Raw genomic sequence first — 19,120 nt, 5'->3', positions numbered from 1 at the left:
TATTTTAGGAGGGATGAATTGCTTTGCATGTCCTGTATTAGCTTGTGTCATATGCAGTTTTTTGAATGAGTAGCTTGCAATGGCTAATAGGTTGGATTCCCATACCCCTTGAAAAATATAAGTTACTAGCATTTTAGCAGATTTTTAAGGGATTATTTATAAAACTGTTTTCTGTGGGAGATCAGATCTAGAAGACCACAATACATAAATGTCTGAATGCCATTATATATTTAGGCTGAGAGAGATTGAGTTTGATAGAAAATTATTTGTTAATGATAGCCTCAAATGTATAGATAAAGAAATAATTCCAATTTGCTACTTTTAGATATGATTTAATGTATGTTATTTATTTCTTTTGTCAGTTACTTCACCTTCCTTATATAATGTATGCTGAGTAATGGTTATTAGATCAGAACTTAATATATCATTCTAAAAGTAGATATTTTGTTTGATTCTTTCCCCTTTTTGCTGTGAAAGTAATTCATGGTAATAAATGTAATATTAATTAAATTTACCAAGACTCAGAATCCTGGATTGGATAGGGTTGATAGCTTTGTTTGAGTTTTATCTTTCATATATTCCACTTTTATTAAATGTTGTAAGTCTCAGTATGTACCTCTGCAGTTATTTTCCTGGGATGAAGCCGAGCGGAATAAGCTTTCTGGGCTTGCATGTGATGCTCCTGTATTCAAATTCTTTGAGAATGTCAGTTAAAATCTCTCTTTTTTCCTACCCTTGTGACCTGTAGTATATACTGGCAGTCATTTGTAAACAGCTACTGTCCTTCAACTGTTTCTTATAAACTTTCTCTGAGAACTTTCAGGAAACTTGCTGATCTCTCTCCTTATAAATTTCCCAGCATGTAGAATACAGACTAGGATTCAGTGCATACATAAGGCACTGTACATACTGAATGCTTTTCTACATGTCCTGTAGATGCATCTTAGGAGAAGCTTTTTAGAAGTGGGAATGTACAACGCTCCTATGAGTGTTTGGAGCATCTTTATTTAGAAGTCTTAGAACAATTGGAGCATAGAAGCTTTCAGATGGTCTTTGAAACAGGTTTTGAAATAATTCATATATATATATATGTGCATGCGTGCACACACACACACCACACAGACATCACACACACACACACAGATACCTCTTAAATACAGACTCTTTTGTTGATTGGTCTGTTTCAGATACCAAACTTCAGTGATGGTTTGGCCATTAGGGTTCTTCTTCTGTGTATGTTCAAATTTACTGCCTTGTTTCCAGATTTGCAGTAATTATAATTTACTGTAATATTTTAGTAAAATATAAACCAGGTTTTCCCTTTAGCACAAAATTGGTTACCCAATTCTACATACATCAGTTCCCTATATGCTTAAGTTTCTCATGTTTGTTTGTTTATGGTGTAAGAAGACTATGGAAGTAGACATTATTCTACCAAAATCCAGAATATCCAGTGAAACTGATTGATAGCAGATTCAAGGCTCACAAAAGAACATGCTTAAACCAATGCACAATTAGTTTATGAAATTCCTAGTGTAGATGATGAGGTGATGATGGTTATAGTGATTTTTAAAGTGTTAGGTTTAGTCAGATTACTCTCCCTGTCTTCAAATCATGTAGGTAGTTGTTCTAACATACAGCTTTCCTTTAAACTTGCAGCAGAATGGATGGACATTATAGAGAGAAATTAACAGGCCTAATGTATCCATTTTGGAATTTTATACATGTTCAGTTGAACACCTCAAGCAAATTTAGGTCACATGATTTACTGCATTTATACCCTACAAATTCAAGGCTCCTACACTTCTCATACATGCTATCTTTTGCAATGTTTGCATTTAACTTGGCCTTTTCATTGGATTAATTATATTTTCTTCTGTAACTGCTTAGAAAATATAATATTGTTTGTGTTAGTTTATTTTTATTTATAGATATCTGTAATGCTTGATCTTCTTACATGGTTTCTCATTCAATTTTCCTAAAACACAGTATTAACTGTCCAACACATACTGTATAGAGAATATCAGGGATGAATATAGGAGAAAAAAGTATACTGCTCAAAGTAGTTTTGTGCTCAGTCTTGATTTGTACTCAAGCCTCTTTCATACATGAGGCCCCAGTGTGTCATTTTTTTATATAAACGCAAGTGCTTCCCAGTGGGTAAGTGACAACGATTTTGACATGCATCATCTGAATTGAGAATAAGCCAGGCAACATAGTACTGGCATAAGAATTACTGTACTTGTAGATTCAACTCAACCTTTTTTGTTTGCTTTTTAAGTGTGTCCATGCTTTAAGAAATTACAAAGCTTTGACTATGGTCCAGGCATTTAGAAAAAGCAGATGCTAAAGCCATTCTGGAATTTTAAAATTCTGAGTACAAGTTAAGAATTACAAATCTAGATAGTCATTCACATCAAAGCAGAAAAGCTGGCATGTTAGAATGAAAGGCGGAAAATGGAAGGTGGTGTTAAGTTAATCCATCCTATTGTCAGAATAGCTTCATTGTCACCTATATAGTTTAAGAATTGCTGCTGGAAAATTGGGGGAATCATCTGGAAAGAGATTTAAAAGTTGTAAAGTCAAAATGACCTGAGGTACAAGCCAGAATCTTTCACCCTGAATCTTCCTTCTAAAGTGACTGGTAATTTTGATACTGAGGATCATTTAGTCATGAGTATGTATTTCTGTGTTTTGAAATGCTGTAGTTGCAGAAAAATGCAAGCAGATGCTATAGAATATGAATATGAAGTAGATGAACTATATCCATGGATGCTGTAGTATTACTTATCCTAGTTTTTAGGTATTTTCCAGATCTACTGCAATATTTCTATTCACTTAAAGTAGAATGTATGTATGCATGTATGCATGTGTGTATGTATGTATGTGTGTGTGTGTGTGTGTATATATATATATATATATTTCTTCTTCTTTATTACAGAGATATGTAGGGCAATTTTATAAAGATCACCGTCATGGCAAAGGGGTTTACTTTTGGCCTAATGGCTCCAAATTTACAGGTTCATTTTATCTTAATCGTAAAGAAGGCTATGGGACCATGGAATTTAAGGATGGAAAACAATTTCAGGTAACCAGAAAATTTTTCTAATAACAATAGCTCTATGCGATCGTGTTTGTAAAGTGAACAAGTTCAACAAATATTTGAGAAATGTTTTCCTTTCAAATCTACTAATGTTTTTAGGAATAACACAAAGTTTGTTCATTTATTTAAAGGGCTTATAGACTGCTGATTTCTTTCATAGTGTTGCTGATCCTATTTTATTCCTCCTGATTTTAAGTATGCTTGAATAAATAAGCATGCAAATAAATAAAAAATGCATTCATTTCTGTTATTTGTCTATATTATCCTCTCATATCTTCTTTTGTTTTTGAACATTTTTTTTCCTCTAAAGGGGCTTTACAAGGCTGATGAACGCTTTGGACCAGGAATTGAAACCTATCCAGATGATAGCCAAGATGTTGGCCTGTGGCATCGAAACCATATTATTAAACTATGCACAGAAATGCCTGAGTATTTCACTATTTCTGATTTCCCAGAACTCAGTATCTATTTTGATGCTGAGTCTAAAGAACAGTACATTTCAGAGGAAAGCAGTTCTATGTGGGACCTGAATGAAGAAAAGGATCCATTTTTCTACAGCTTCAAACGTCTTCTCCTAAATGATGACAGCTATACGTTGCCTGATAATATGTATATATATTCAGTTGATGCAGATAATCTTCCTCTTACTCACTCCTTCTTGAAAGAGTTTGATTTTCAATATTTTAAGAAAAGAAAACATCAGGCTTATGAAAAACCATGGCATATAACCAACATAACCCCTATTCTCGTTAGGATGCAGAAAAACATATATAAATATAGGTAAGAACTGATAATTGCTTACATGAAAATGTGGTTGACATTTTATTTTGTGTTGCTTTTTTATATGTCTTTTCAACTGAACAGCTTATACAGTTCTGTTAAATACTGTATGTTTTAAAAGCTTATACCATATGCCTTGTTCTGTCCTTTCAGCTGCTGATGAAATATAGCTTCTCCTTTGCTTGTGCTCTTAACTCATGCCAAAAAGCCTGTACAAACCATTATTCTGCTCTTTTCCCCCCTCCCCCCTTCTACTGGTGGTACTGTTTATCAGGTGCTGAAAAATATTATTTAAAAATTATTTGAAATCTTGATTGATGGTTTTGTACCAATTCTCTCACCCCAATTCCAGTTATCAGAAGTACTTTTATTTCTCATTAGCTTAAGGAGATTGGGCAGAGGGTTAGAAAGAGACATAAGAAAGAAGAAGAGCCTAGTAGAAAGGCAGAGGGCCAATCTAGTCCAGCATTATGTGACACATGGTAGCAACTTAGGAGGATTTGGGAAGTTTACAAAAAGGGTTAGGAGGCTACAGCCATCTTTCACAGGATGTTTCCTGTGCTTCAGGAGCTATGAAGATCAGTAACTAAAGACAGTCCAATTTTACGTGAATCTGTTGATCCTCTTAAAATCATCTAAATAGGTGGCCATCACTAGATCTGATGGCAGTGAAGTTCCCTAGCTGTATTGCTTTAAAATGTACTTTTATTGGTCCTCAATTTCTCTGCATCTAGTTTAACTTATTCTTGAGTTCTGATACTGTGAAATGTGGTCAGGTGGAGAGAATAACCAGAAGTCCTGTGTAAGTGCCTATGTATGTGTGCATGTGTGTACATGCACACAGGATTTGTTCTTGTGTGTCCCTGCAGCCATTTTCTTAGTGTTTTTTCAAGAAGAGGAATAGTGAAAAAGTTACTTTGCTTGGATGATTAATGTCCGTTTGTTTATACCATTTTAGACTGGAAGCGAGCATTTACATGATTGATTGTTCTTCATATTAAATAAGCACACTCATATGAGAGAGATATATTAAAGCCTTTCCCCCTCTTAGCTAATTTCCTGTGGAGAGGCAATATATTTTTTTATGCAGATGGAATACTGAATGAAGGGGGCACTCAATCCTGTGATTTCTCATACATACCTGCAATCTGTAGTAAAACCCATACGTGGGATTACCATTTCACTAAGCATTAGACCAGAGATGGATAAGCAGAGGTAAGGAGAAAAAAAACCCTTCTCTTATCTTTCCATCTGACTAGCATGTCACAATATAAATACTGTACTTGTCTTTCTAGCTTTTTTAAGGCGTTGCTTACTTTTAGGCATTGTGTGAATGACATAGACTGGAATGTCAATGTCATTATGGAAGGCAACCGGTATGGTTTTGGAGCCAAAGGTCCCAAAGAGCTGATTTCTGAAGAGCTGATTGAGAAATCAGCAGAAGGATCCTATAAAGGAGCTTATGAGATTATGAGGGACAATCTGGCCCATCCAGATATAGCAGATAAGCATGGATATACTGCTCTTGCTGCTGCTGCTGTAAGTTCTTACTTTATAATATGTTTTTTGGCACTGTGAAGCTGGAAGCAAAAGTACATCTGAATTTAATTTTCTTTTTTCTTTTTGTTTTGTGATAGCATTATGCCATTTAAAACATGTTTTTTAAAATTTATTTATCCATTTATCGAAAGTATTTATATATTGCTTCATATTCTAAATAATCCTGACATGATTTACAGTGGCTATAGAAACAGGATTAAAGTAGGTTAAAACAATACATTAAAGAACCATTCGCAGGTGTCAATGACTAGGAAGGGCCAACATAAAAACAAACATGTTTGAAAGATGCTTCAAATAGATCAGCATTGGGGCCTTGCATTACTCCATAGGGCAGGTGCCGCTGCAGAGATGGGTCATCTTTGTAACCACCAGCTGAAAATCTGCAGGCTGCAACATGAGAGCAGAATGTCCTGATGATTTTAAGTGTCTGGAAGGCTGATGTGACTTTAGATGCTCTGTTGGTAATCTACCTATAATCAGGCTAGAATCTAGATAATCAGTAACCTTCAAGAATCCTTGTGGTTAGATCATCTCCAGCTTGATTATTTTGAGCATGTTAGGAATATTTGCAACAAGTCAATGGTGATCGCAGTCTTGGGTTGCTTGAGTGGATTGAAAGAATTCATGCTATTTTCCAACAGCAATTGAAAGGATGATCACCATATTAAGGAATAGACTGTCATTGGCCAATCAATGTAGACCAATCTTTCCAGTTTGATACTTTACAGAACTGGTTGTATTATTACACCTAGAATTCCCAGCCAGCATGTTCTCTAGGCACTCTTGGAATTATAATCCAAATATATTTGGAGCACCAGATGGGGAGTGATTAACTTGATACAGTTATTCATTGGCAAAATCAAATTCATCATCTCAAACTGTGCACAAACTGGAGTTTTAGAAAAAAACTTTTCTGTGAAAATAATTAAAACAGTTTTTTGTGCAGATGAATTACCATGAAGACATCATCAACCTTCTTCTAGATGCTGGAGCTGATGTGAATAAATGCAGTGATGAAGGATTATCACCTTTGTCCATGTGTATTATTCATTATTTCCCTGCAGAAGCATTTCAATCCAATATTGCTGAAAGGAATATCTTTAGAAAAGAGGTCAGTCCATCATAATCTGTAAATCTGAAATACAGTTCATCAAGATGCTTCACACTTTTCATTTGCAGCACAGAAAGCAAGCACTTGACTGAATTGCCCTGATTGTATGGTATGAAGAGGCATGTGCAAGGCATGTAAACTGATACCCATGATTTGCATTCACCAACTACATTGGTTACTATCGTGCTTCTAAGTTCAATGGAAGGTGCTGTTTTTGACTCTTGAAGTTATCTGGGGCCCTTGTGTTTGTGAAACTATCTCTCAAATGAAGGTTAAACTTGCTACTGAAGATCTAATTTGGTTGCCAAGCTATATCCACCAGTAGGAATGGAGTTACCCACAAGTCCAAATGTTGTTTGCTTAAAATGTTTATTTCTGTGGATCGTGGTATTTGCTGTATTGCTACAGTATATCTTAAATCCCTAAATGATCTGGAGTTGAGTATTTCTATATTGATTGGTCTTTAAGTGTCCTTTCTCTCACTTTTAGTTGTATAATGAAAAGTGCAGCCAGTACTTACTGTAATTTTTTAAAAAGTATTTATGATTTTTAGAAGCAAATCCATCCAGTTTTGTTTTCAAAAACTAAATACCAGTTATTGCCACTTGTAAGATATTGATATTTTTGTCCTTGCTAACTGTAATCTGGTGAGTGGTGTAACGGATATATGAGCATAGTCTGAAGGTGTATGATGTTGCAAGCCTGCTGCAGTTGGCCAGATCCGAGTCTGGTCAGTATCTACGGACACAAGATTACTTTAGTTCCATAACAGAAAGAGGAAGGGAGGGAGGGAGGGAGGGAGGGAGGAGATATAATGAAACCACCTTTATGAAGTTTTACTAGAATGTTACCTAACTTCTTTCCTATTTTGCATGACAACCTGGTGATAGAGATATATGTATGTGAACATTAAAATATATATCCTAATAATACATTGCTTTCCTGTCAAGACATAGTTATTAGTTATTAGAAGTGATTATCTTATCTTTTTTACTTTATATAGTTAGAAGACATCTTTGAAGAAATATCTACAGAATCTATGCCATTATCACAGTCAGGGGTTTCTCAGCTATCTGAACCGAGTACAAATACTACCACCCCATTTTCAACTGGATTGTTGTCATTCTCAGCTGAAAAGACAGAATTTGGCCCAGATCTTGAAATTAAGTCATTGGAAGAAACAGACAATGGAGAAAAGAACTCTGGAACAATTTGTGGTATTCACAACTACAAAATTAATGTTTCATCAGAAATTATGCAGCGTGGTGCAGTTGTTCTGAGCCAGCATATGTCAAAACCTCACTGTTTCCCAGGCTCTGAGGACACTGTTCATCATGAAGGCACCTTAAGAAGAATGGCAGTATCACTAACAGAGTAAGTGACCTTAGGAGAACACAGATTAATCATCTACAGTACCATGATCAAAGAAGTCCCTGTTGAACCTTTTTCTGAACAAACGCTGATTTTTTTTTCTTCATTTTGCGAGTAAGTGTTTCTCTGAAGAAAGGTTGAGGGAACTCTCATGATATGAATGAAAACCAAGCAATATGCTGTGTTTTAAAAACTTGCTACCAATAACTGCAAAAGTTTTTTATTACATGGTTATGCATTCTAATTCTCCCTTAATGCAGACTCTGAATATGGATGTGAAATATTGAGCAGGTTGAGTTAATGGTTCCAGTTTAGTGTCAAGTGGTTTGTTCAGCCTTCTTCACTCACTTCCAAAACTACTTCTTATTTCCATCAAAATCACTCTGTATTTTCTGTCTTTTTAAATCTTAACATTGCTTGCTCTCTTTCATTTCATTTTTTGCAATTATCTTTTTTCTCAATATACACATTAAACAGTATATCTTATTCTTACCTTTTGCAGCAAACATTCTCTTTAATTCCACAGCCTCTTTCACTTCATCATATAGCTAAGCATCCTTTTTCATATTTTCTATTTGCATAATTCTACACACTTCAATGGCACTTTTGCTCTGTTCCAAGCCACTTCCACATCCTCTTTCTTTACATTTTGCCCCATTCATTTAGGACTTGTGCTGCTTCTTCCTACAGTTTTTCTACTTTTGTTGCAGTTTCTTTCACTGCTTTTCATTCCTTCCATGTCCATTTTTCCAAATTTCCTCTCTTGACACTACTAGAAATGTTCTACTTCAATTCTTGTGTCCTTCACTTCTTCTTTATAGTTTCATGTCCATTTTTTTTCTAGTTCTACTCCTGATTCTACCAAAAAATGTCTGGCTCACTTTCAGAGCCTCTCATTACTTCTATATCCTTCAGCGATAATCTTCCATCATAAACAATCAAATTGGTCATTTTTTTAGATGTGTCTTCATTCCTTTGCCATATTTACACGTTACTAGACTAATGCTTAATGAATAATGAAACAGTGCATTTGTGTTTCAGACAAATACGCCTTTTTCTAAACAATACCAGTTACCATTCTCATTTATTTCGGGGCAAATGACCCATTAGCTTTTTATGCACTCTCTTTTCTTGCTTCAACCCATCCATTCAATGTTTTTATGCAATGCTTTTTCCCCTGGATCATATTCAGAATATTGCACAGTCCCCCTTCCCCAAAACTCATCATGATTTTTTCATTTTCACCATTCAGTGGAGCCTGGTATATAGCTACTATTAACTTGTGGGCTCCTACTTTCTAAAACACCCACAAAAACCTACATGACATGTATACTTTCTGACATGCATGTTATCCTCTTAATTTATAAATAAACCTATACTTTCACTTCCTCGGATATACAGTATTTATTGTCTCTACTTCACAAGATCAGATCAGTTATATCTGTCTTTTTCTTAAATCATAGAGACACATCTTTGCTTTTCTTTCTCTCATTTCATTTCATGCTTTTTACTATATCCTTCTTACATTCCCAATCACAATATTCCATGTGCCATGGTTGTCAACAGATGGGCCTATGAATATTAACTTTGACTGTCCATTATGGCTTTGTCAATTGAAGTTTCCACATAATACCTTTACTTAAAAAATACAGTATTCCTTACTAATGGTTAGGATACTATATCAGTTATGTCTTTTTGGCCAGTATGCCACAAGCCCAACCCAAACCCAGTTTTACCTTAAACATGCTTACAATATTCTGTGCAGGCTGGGATCTCTTATTTAGAGACTGCTATGTAAGCTAGCATTCTGCTGCTGGCATCCAACCAATTAGGAAAGCATGCAAAAGAAGAAACCATATCTTCCTAGCATTTGGCATAAAGATTATGGTATTTGTACTATCATACATAGATGAGAAACCATCCAACTCCCTGGAACACGAGAGGATGAATATCTGGTTGTAAAACTACCTCATCTCCCTGTGAAGCATTATGCCTACTAATCTTTTCAGTTTTTAAGTATTGACATGACTCTATTTTCTGCTGGATTTTAGACAAAAAAAGAGAATGTCTACAATCAAAGTGCTCCTAAGGAGAGGCGCTGATCCAAATATTTCCAGTATTCCTATGCATGTACTGTTCTTTGCTGTTAAAGCTGCAAATACAGAAGTAGTGCAAATACTTCTAGAAGCTGGAGCAAGGACTGACATACGACTTCCAACCACAGTAGGATACTTTGTTTTTATGTGTAGTTCTCAATTAAAAACTACTATTTTAATTTATGGTAGGATGTGAATGCTCTGATATGAATTTTAATATATGCAGTGCACATCACAAATATAGCCCACCACCAAGAGTTTGGTAGCTTGCCAGGTACGTATGAAATCTGTTTTTATCCTCTGAATCAGGAAAAAAAATACAAAAGGTTTATTGAGCCCCAAGTGAGTAATGACTGAATGAGCGTATAATAAGTTGTACTGACATTGTCTAGTGCACAACTTTAATTTCTAATTCAAAATTGGGTATCAAATGGGATATTGCAGTGAAGTTGCACTGGTCTGTTAAAAGTGCTTTCCTATAAAAATAAGTTGTTAAAAGCATATCTGTTTTCTAAATCCCTCCAGTGTCATCAGACAGTCTTAATTGTTTAAAGAAGTAGAAATATGTTTGAAACCCACTTATTTTAATGATTTATGCTTTAAGCAGATAAACTTATTCTAGCTGCACACAAAATTGTTTATGGTACTTTGTATTAATTTAGAAAAGCATATTCACTCTGCCGTGTTCCCCGTTCCTGTTTCATTGCTCCTGATTAATCTTTTTTAGTAGCTTGGTTCAGAAACTCTTTTAATGTATTAAGCTGTTGTATAACAATGAAGGTTGATGGTTGTTGAGGAAAACATTTAGCTTCTCATAATAAAGGACTTGGGTAATTATGTTCCCCAAGATTTTGTTATCTTTAGTTTTTAAAACTTAGCTGATATGGAGCAGATGCACATTTGGAAGCTGGAATACCTTTTTGTCATAATGAGCACTTAATGGACTGAGGGCATACAATGGTGAGATGCTTTTGTGACTTGTGCTTTGCTTTGGGGGTAAATGTAGCATTTATTTTCCCAGCTTGGGGGTGTAGCTCCCCTTCATATTGCTTCTGCCCTTCCTGGTGGGGAAGGGGTTGAAATCACAGAAATGTTACTTCATGCTGCTGCAGACCCTGATGTAAGGGCAGAAGATGAGAACGATATATACCGGCTAGATAAGGCTTCAGTGAAGGTATTTACCTATTTATCTATTTAGTCATTCATAAAAAAAGAGAAAAAAAGATAAGACAATAGTGAAAGAAAAAAAATGGTAGGCAAAAAGCAATACAACATGTATGGAGGGGGGAGGGAGGGGCTTCTTATACCTATAAGAATGGCACAGGGAATCATTTCTGCCATCCAAGCATCAATTTCCATGCAGTAGGTTCCAGCAGGCCTGTCCAATATTGTAATCCATATAGGAGGGGTGAGAAGAAAAAAACAACAAAACAGTTAGTACATGGCAAAGTGATATAAAATAAAAATTATAATGCAATTATTGTGTGGCGTATCCTGAAATAGTGTTTTCACAAACAAAATCTAATAGAAAGTGGGTTTACAATGATACATATTTAGAAAGTGGGGCCATTTCAAATGTATATTTTTATTTGTTATTTATTTCTCAACATGCATGTTACCTTAATTGCAAAGTAGCTCTAGGCGGCTTACGCAATAGGATTAAAATACTAAGTAAAAATAAAAACTAAAAATAACAAAACAAAAATAACAAAAGTATAGATATAAATACAGTTTCTGTAACATAGGTCTCACTGACTTCATTTTCTGGGTTGCTTGCATCCTATAAGAGGACAGTTAGTAGGCTTGACCATGAACATCTATGATTAAGAGGTTCCTAGATAGCATAACTGGGTAATACTTGAAACTGCTACTGTGAAAGGCCACTGCTAAGTAGCTGCTGCACTGAGTTAGATTAACTAGTAATGTGATTTGGTATAAAGCAACTTCATGTGTGCATATGCACAGCACATGTGGTGTATGGAACTGTAAACTAGCACACACCTGTTTACTATATCTTAAGAATAGTTAAGCACTGTATCTGAGAGGAGCCAGGTGTGAGTGTGTATTTGGTCCATAGGCTGAAATCATTTGCAAAGGTAGGCTGGACACCAGGGAGAGCAGGACATAAGGGAAGAATGCCTTATTCCCTAGAAAATTCCCATCCCCAACCATCCATTTATCTTCGTAGGAAGTGACAGGGAGTAACATTTATGGCTTCTTGAGATTAATGGTGGTGTCTAATTCCTTTTTTCTTTCTTCTAGTTTGAAATTGGTGAATCAGTATCTCTCATGAGAATGAATAATGAAACTGGACCACCCAAAAAATACTACGAAGAATGTACTATTGTCCCAGAGGAAGGTGGGAGGACATCTCTTCATATTGCCTGTGAGAGGGAAGACAATTCTACAGTGAGTGATAGCTATTGGGATTCTCAGCTATAAGTTCTTTTCTCACTTCTCAGTTTTCAAATAGGACATTTTGTCTTTAAGGATTTTATTTTGTAAAAGGAAGAAGTCTGTTGTCAACTAGCTCTACCTTACCAATATGGACATTTGATATTTAAGCCTGAGCTCAAATTGTTTGAGGAATTTCAACCATATGGAATAAGTAGCCATCCTGGACATATTAACTCTAATGCACATCTTTGGTATAATCAGTTTTAGCCTACCATCTGTCTAAATCTTTTGCCCAAGTGTTAAAATGTGTATAGAATATTAATGTGGGGAAAATGGAATAGTAGCAAAAGGGCAATCTGAGTTTTGGGCCACTGTCAGAAATAAAATGATTGGGCAACTGGTTCTGGAAAAACTGTTGAATGAACAGATGAGCTGCTTTGGGGTGGTAGGGAGGCGATAACCGAGAATGAAATCAGCCTATCTCCAGAATGGCGTCCAGACCATTGTCTCATAAGGACCAAGGAACATGTATCCCAGGTGTGCTATGGAGAGGGGAGGGATTGCAGTAGTCTACATGGTTTGCTAGTCAGATACTTGGCATGGCATCAAGGGTAGTAAGAAGAAACATAGACCTTCACATCTGCAAGAGAGGCCACCAAAGACTTGGAGAAAGAAATGGGTAATTTAAAGTACTCTAACATGCCCAGTAGCTGGCTTTTATGGCAGAACTGCAACAACTCTTTCCTCAAGGAAGGTGGGATGTATTACAGTGCTGCATTCTCCCCATTTCTATTATTATTACCTAGAGTGGATTTCCTATCTATTTCTTAAAAAAGCATCGGATCTCCTAAATAAGATAGAAAAAGAAGAGGAAGGCCCTTCTCCAGTGTATTCCCAATTTAAATCAATATTACATACTGCTATTCAATCTATGACACACAGAGAGACCTATCAGTGGGATATATAAGGGATGGCAACATGCTTTATTTCATCTACTATTAGTCCTAGTTAGTATATCTAGGGGCAGTTGCATTTTAAGGACATCTGGGATCTTCAAGGCTTTTTGGAAGGCCAGAAGGGTAGGGGTCTGCCAGATCTCAGGGGGAAGCCTGCTCCATAGAATGACAGAATTTTTGCTCTCCAGTTTTGTATTGCTACCATCTGTTTCATAAATACACAGTCAATAATCTAACTCTCTAACATCTAATTGTGACAGGCCTCATTATAACGTTTCATTGTGACAGGCCTCATTGTAATGTCTCATTGTGACAGGCCTATTTTTAACAAAGTTTACACTGCAGATCTGTACAAATGTAAAAGTAGGTTGTAGTGAGTTCAGTGATGCTTACTTCCTGGTAAAAGTATGTAGGATTGCAACTTAAATATTATTTTGCTAACACTTGTTGTAGCTGCTGAATTTTCAGCTCATAATAGAAAGCAAAGTCTGGCACGATATCAATTTGCAAAATATAATTTATTTTAAGTAGAAGTTCAGAAAAGAATTTTGATTGAAATGCCCCTGTTTTTTTTACTTCTGCAGTTGGATTAGTTTGTGCCACTTCAATTTTTCATTAATTCTCCATTTGTCTCCCTATTCTCAATACATAGATCATTATAAACATAGCTTAGTTTATTCTTCATCTCTTATACATTGACACAGAGTTCCTATGAGACACCTGAGAATCCCACTTTTTATCATTAACCAGATACAAAAGCACTCAGTTCATCTAAAGATGATTTGCATGAAAATATTAAGTATTGGTTAAGATCCAGAGAGCTACATTAATTGTACCTTCTTTGATAGCCTATTATGCACTGTTACAAACTGCTTTTAGAAAGACTCAGTTTTAAAAGTAGTGAACTGTGAGCCACGGACAGCACCTTTTCAGCCCTGTCTGTGGCCCAAGCCATTATATTTATTCCCTTGTCAGTGTTTCCCGGTCATTAATCATTATCATCATTATCTTTGCATTATCATTATCTGATGCTGCTGAATATTCCTTATCAGATCAACAGATTCAAGGTCAGATCAACAGATTCAAGGTCTAAGTGGGAAAGATAAATATTCCAAAAGCCAAAAGCTTGTTGTCTTAATAACCCATTCAATCTCAACAGCTAATGGGGTAATATTATTATTGAATGAACTTTTCAGGAAGCAGAACATGAGCATTTCTGCTTTTAAGCAAAATGATTTAATGTCCTTAAATATTGCAAAATTTTGTTTTATTGCATGTAGAAGTCAGCAACAGCTCACTTTTCTGTCTTGGTTCTACTGCTTTCACTGTTTGCTTGTTTTACTGTTGGCCATTACTGTACTTTTTTTGTTTGTTTGTTTGTTTGTTTCATTATCTATTTTAGTGAGATTTTTGGGTTGTTGTCTGTAGTAAATTATTCATCTGTTCAAGCCTTTCTACTAGTTGTTATTATTCCTTTTTATATTCTGCCCTTCTTCTTGACCACAGGCATCCCGAGATGACAATAAGTGAAGATTAAGACATAATAAACATATAATGAACAATAAGTGAAGGTTAAGACATAATAAAGATATACACCATGGGGGCTGCTAAAGGTATTGGGGAGATAATGATATGGAATGTTCTCTCTCCTCTGCTTATATCCTGCTGCTGTTGCAGCAATTACCTTGATGAAAATTCTCCGTTGCACACAGGTTTTGTTGAGCTAAGCAGGGGCAGCTCTTTTTGTTCCTGGAGATGGGAACTTCTTTCTCCGGGGTCTGAGCACTCCAGTTCATGAGCCTAGCTTTTTCAGATGACAATATTGACCTTAAATGATAACAAAAATGTCCCTTCCTCATGCTTTAGGTGCTGTTGCAATTGATTTGCATAATTTGCATTGAATTATTTAAGTGAAAAAGAAAGGAAAGACTCCTGCTATGGAGTGTATAAACTAAATTCAAACAGAAAGAAAGGAAAAGGCAGAGATGAGCATAGCCAGCAAGAATCTATGTATGATTATGGTGGGTTATAAATTTGATTATAATAGATAAATAAAAATGGGGAGATTATACACATGTGCAGTTACACACACATAAGTGTAAAAGGTGAAAAGGTGAAACTAAAGGCTTTGTAGTTTTGTTCAAAGTATCAGCAAAACAAGTCCTCTCTGTTCAAAAGTACTGGATTGCAACCTATTGCTCGCACATGAAAGGAAAACAATTTTGAATTTAAAACAACCTGTCCCTGCCCCCCCACCCCCCAAAAAAGAAAGAAAGAAAAGGTGGTGGCTATATTGTGAGGAAACACAAGGTAATTCTCTCATTTTAAAGGTAAACTATTTTGGAGGAAAATCCCTACTATTTCTTTCAGGTAGTATTTTCTCCATCAATCTGATTTTGGTCACATAATCCAGTACTCTGTATATTTATGCTCCTAGGACTGACCTACTCATTAAAACCATATGGAGAAAATATGTGCATGCAAAGGGGATGGGTGTGTTTCTTCTACTGAAGTGCATGAGTCATAGCAGGATAAGTTCTATACTGAAAGGCCAGCAGAAAACAAGGTGGCTTGAAACTACTGATGACACAAGCATGAGCTTACAAGAACTCAGAGAAGCAGACAATACTGACAGAATGAGGTCCATCAGGGCACAAAGAATTGGAGGTGACTGGATGACCAAATGACAACAGCATTTGTAAATCCCCATATCTGCCAATCAGTCTAAGAATATATTATTTATTATTGTGACTTTGTGTTCATTACATCAAATCCTTAACTTGTGATAAGCTATTCTGATCTGAATATAGAGGCATATTATAGGCATGAACATAAGTAAATGTCCAATTTAGAACCAGCTTCAGTTTTTTTTCTTCAGGGTAAGATAGGTATAGTATCTTTGCTTTAAATTTAAAAGTGTAGTTTAAATTAAATGTATTATTTATATGTGTCCTTATTCTTTAATTATAAAAACAGTATTTTACTGATCTGTTTTTATTTTATTCTCCCCATCAGAATGCTGCCAAAGTTATTCAACATCTTTTAGATCACAACGCAAATCCAAATGTCCTATGGAGTGGTCATTCCCCTCTTTCGCTAGCGGTTGCTAGTGGAAATGAACAAGTATGCAATCTTTTGTCTTTCCAGGCATTTTTTTTTTTAAGAATTGTAAGCATTATTTCTGAATAATTTTGATTCTGGCAAATTCAGTGCAGATTCCAATTTTTATGTGAACATTTGCAGGTAATATATGCAGTGATGCTAGAGCATAAAATGGACAATAAAGATTCCTTGAAGCACAAAGAAAGTTAAAATGTGGCTGCTATTACATATATTCAGTGATCTTAAATATTATTGGACATGTTGATACTGATCCAGTAATCATCTGTATTGTTCAGATTATTTATTTATAGCCAACCCTGTTAGACAGAGCTACAAATCTATTGATGTAGATTTTAAAATTACTATTAAAATTCCATTAAGAGTCGGAGAGACCAATAGAAAATGACAGCAATTTACAGTCATGCTATATATTACTGTTCATATGGTTTGAGGTTTTTTTTTTTTTGCTTTTTGCTTTTGCTTTTAGAAAATTGCTGGTGTTAGAGGACACATATTTATTTTTATTTATTTATTAAATTTAGCCACCACCCATCTCCCCCCAAAGAGCAGTTTACAACAAAAATAAAAGCATTAAAATACCATAAATAAATATAAATATTAATATAATATTAAGCATAAATACAATATAAAATCCAGATGATGATAATAGTTGAAATACCATTCATGTGTATTGAAAGGGGCCATTTTAGGGCACTAACCATCTCCAGGTGTGATTACTACCCTTCCTGCCCCAGACGAGGTGGCAGAACCAGGTCTTCAATTGTTTTCGGAAGGCCGCAAGAGATGGAATCTGTCTTATCTCTGGGGGAAGGATGTTCCAGAGGGCGGGAGCCATTGCAGAGAAGGCAATCAGGTCTCTCCATGGGCAGGAGGAAGTTGAATTTTTGCCCTTCCTGCAGTCCCCACTTGACAACAGACAGTGTCATACTAAATGTCAAATTATTTTTAGCTATTATTTTTTATATTTAAATTGTGAATTGGATTATGGATTTATTTATTAATTTTAAGATACTGATTTTGTGTTGTATGTATAACAACACAGACCTTTATCATGGCCTTTATGCCAGAAAAAACTATATAGAAATACATTGTCATGAGCACTGATGGTGAGCAGGAGGGGGCCCCTATCCAGGGGGGAAAATGCATGCGTAGTAGAGAGTATTTGAGCTGTCATTCAAAGAGACACAGAACAGACCCGCCTTGACTTTTGGGGTTTATCTGTATGGGTTTTCTCACGCTTCTTCAGTTTGTTAGGATTTTCTGTCTACTGTAGCAGTAATAAAACACTAGAGACCTATTCCTCGTCTTGGCGTGGTTCCTGCTTGACAGGACATACATACACCTTACTGATAAGATTGAAAATTTTAAATTAAGATTAAATAGATTAAAAAGGAAGCATAAAATGCAATAAAATTACATAAAAATAAAATTACTAATAATATAAATAGTGCTAATCATCTGTCATAGGTGGGATGAATAGAACAAATAGAAGCACAGATTGGGTAACCTGGTAGGATATGTCATCTGGTTGGATAGAAGTGACAGATAAGCACCCTGCTCTCTAACAGGGAGAATTAGAATTAGAATGGAATATTGTAAATTCCATAAACTACTTAGGGTCTGGCAGGTTTCAGGCAATAGATAATTGCATAAACAAACAGACAAACACTTGGTGAGCTAAGTGATGCCATTAAGGTTCTATCTCACCATCTGGAGGCTGGGGGTGTCTGGATGGGAAGGAGCAAACTCAACCCTAGCAAAACTGAGCAGCTGTGTATTTGAAGCCACCCAAATCTGGAAATTTTCCATCCTTCGTTCTGGAGGAGCTTACAGTGCCACAGACAGAGTTGGTGTACAATTTGGGAATCTTCCTAGACTCGGCTCCTACTTGAAGAGCAGGTGGCACTCTCAAAGGGCCTTTATATAAGTCCATCTTGCTTGCCAACTGTACCTATTTCTAGATCGGGAGGCCTTACTTACAGTCACTTCATGTCTTGGACACCTCTCATCTGGATTACTGCAGGGTACTCTACATTGGGGTTGCCCTCGAGGATCACTCAAAAGGTACAGCTGGTTTGGAATGTAGCAGTGTGTTATGCCCATATAACATGGCTACTTTGCAAGCTGCTCTGGCTTCTTGCTGTAATTCAAGGAGCTGCTTATCACCTTTAAAGCCCCCCCATGGCATAGGGCCTGGTTATTGCAGGACTGCTCATCTCTGCTTACTTTGCACATCTGATAAAATCTGACAGGGGTGTCATGGTCCAGGTCCTATTGCTTAAGTGGTGTCACCTGGTAGGATCCAAGAGATGTGCCTTTTCTGCTGCCATACTTGCCTGATGGAATCACATTTTGCCTGAGATATGGATAGCCTGCATACCTTCTGGAAGGGTTTGAAGACCTGGCTTTTCTCCCAGGCATTGGATGAGAATGTTTTGTGAGTCCATCTTGATAGATTGTTTCTGGTTGTTTCAATTGCTTCTGGCACAATATGTTTTACTCTATTCTTTTGTGGTTGCTACTTGTTTTTAATTATGTACACTACCCTGAATCACATGTCAAATGGACAGCAATATTAGTTGAATGAATAAATAGAAATGAATGAATGAATAAATAAATAAAT

At 36.0% G+C, this 19,120-nt stretch overlaps 1 protein-coding gene across 1 annotated transcript in view; it reads left to right on the top strand.

Moving 5' to 3' along the window:
• Window positions 1–19,120, top strand: part of ANKMY1 (ankyrin repeat and MYND domain containing 1) — a 39,848-nt gene that overhangs the window by 4,155 nt on the left and 16,573 nt on the right. The window contains exons 3-11 of the mRNA XM_063307786.1: window positions 2,942–3,088; window positions 3,414–3,883; window positions 5,206–5,422; window positions 6,390–6,554; window positions 7,558–7,928; window positions 9,977–10,148; window positions 11,043–11,189; window positions 12,284–12,430; window positions 16,390–16,497. Of these exons, the coding sequence (XP_063163856.1) occupies window positions 2,942–3,088; window positions 3,414–3,883; window positions 5,206–5,422; window positions 6,390–6,554; window positions 7,558–7,928; window positions 9,977–10,148; window positions 11,043–11,189; window positions 12,284–12,430; window positions 16,390–16,497 (1,944 nt within the window). The remainder of the gene's footprint in view (window positions 1–2,941; window positions 3,089–3,413; window positions 3,884–5,205; window positions 5,423–6,389; window positions 6,555–7,557; window positions 7,929–9,976; window positions 10,149–11,042; window positions 11,190–12,283; window positions 12,431–16,389; window positions 16,498–19,120) is intronic.

This window comes from Candoia aspera, chromosome 6 (assembly GCF_035149785.1).
Source record: "Candoia aspera isolate rCanAsp1 chromosome 6, rCanAsp1.hap2, whole genome shotgun sequence".
Classification (NCBI taxonomy): domain Eukaryota; kingdom Metazoa; phylum Chordata; class Lepidosauria; order Squamata; family Boidae; genus Candoia; species Candoia aspera.
Note: the sequence above shows the minus strand (reverse complement) of the source record. Positions and strands in the feature narration are given on the sequence as shown.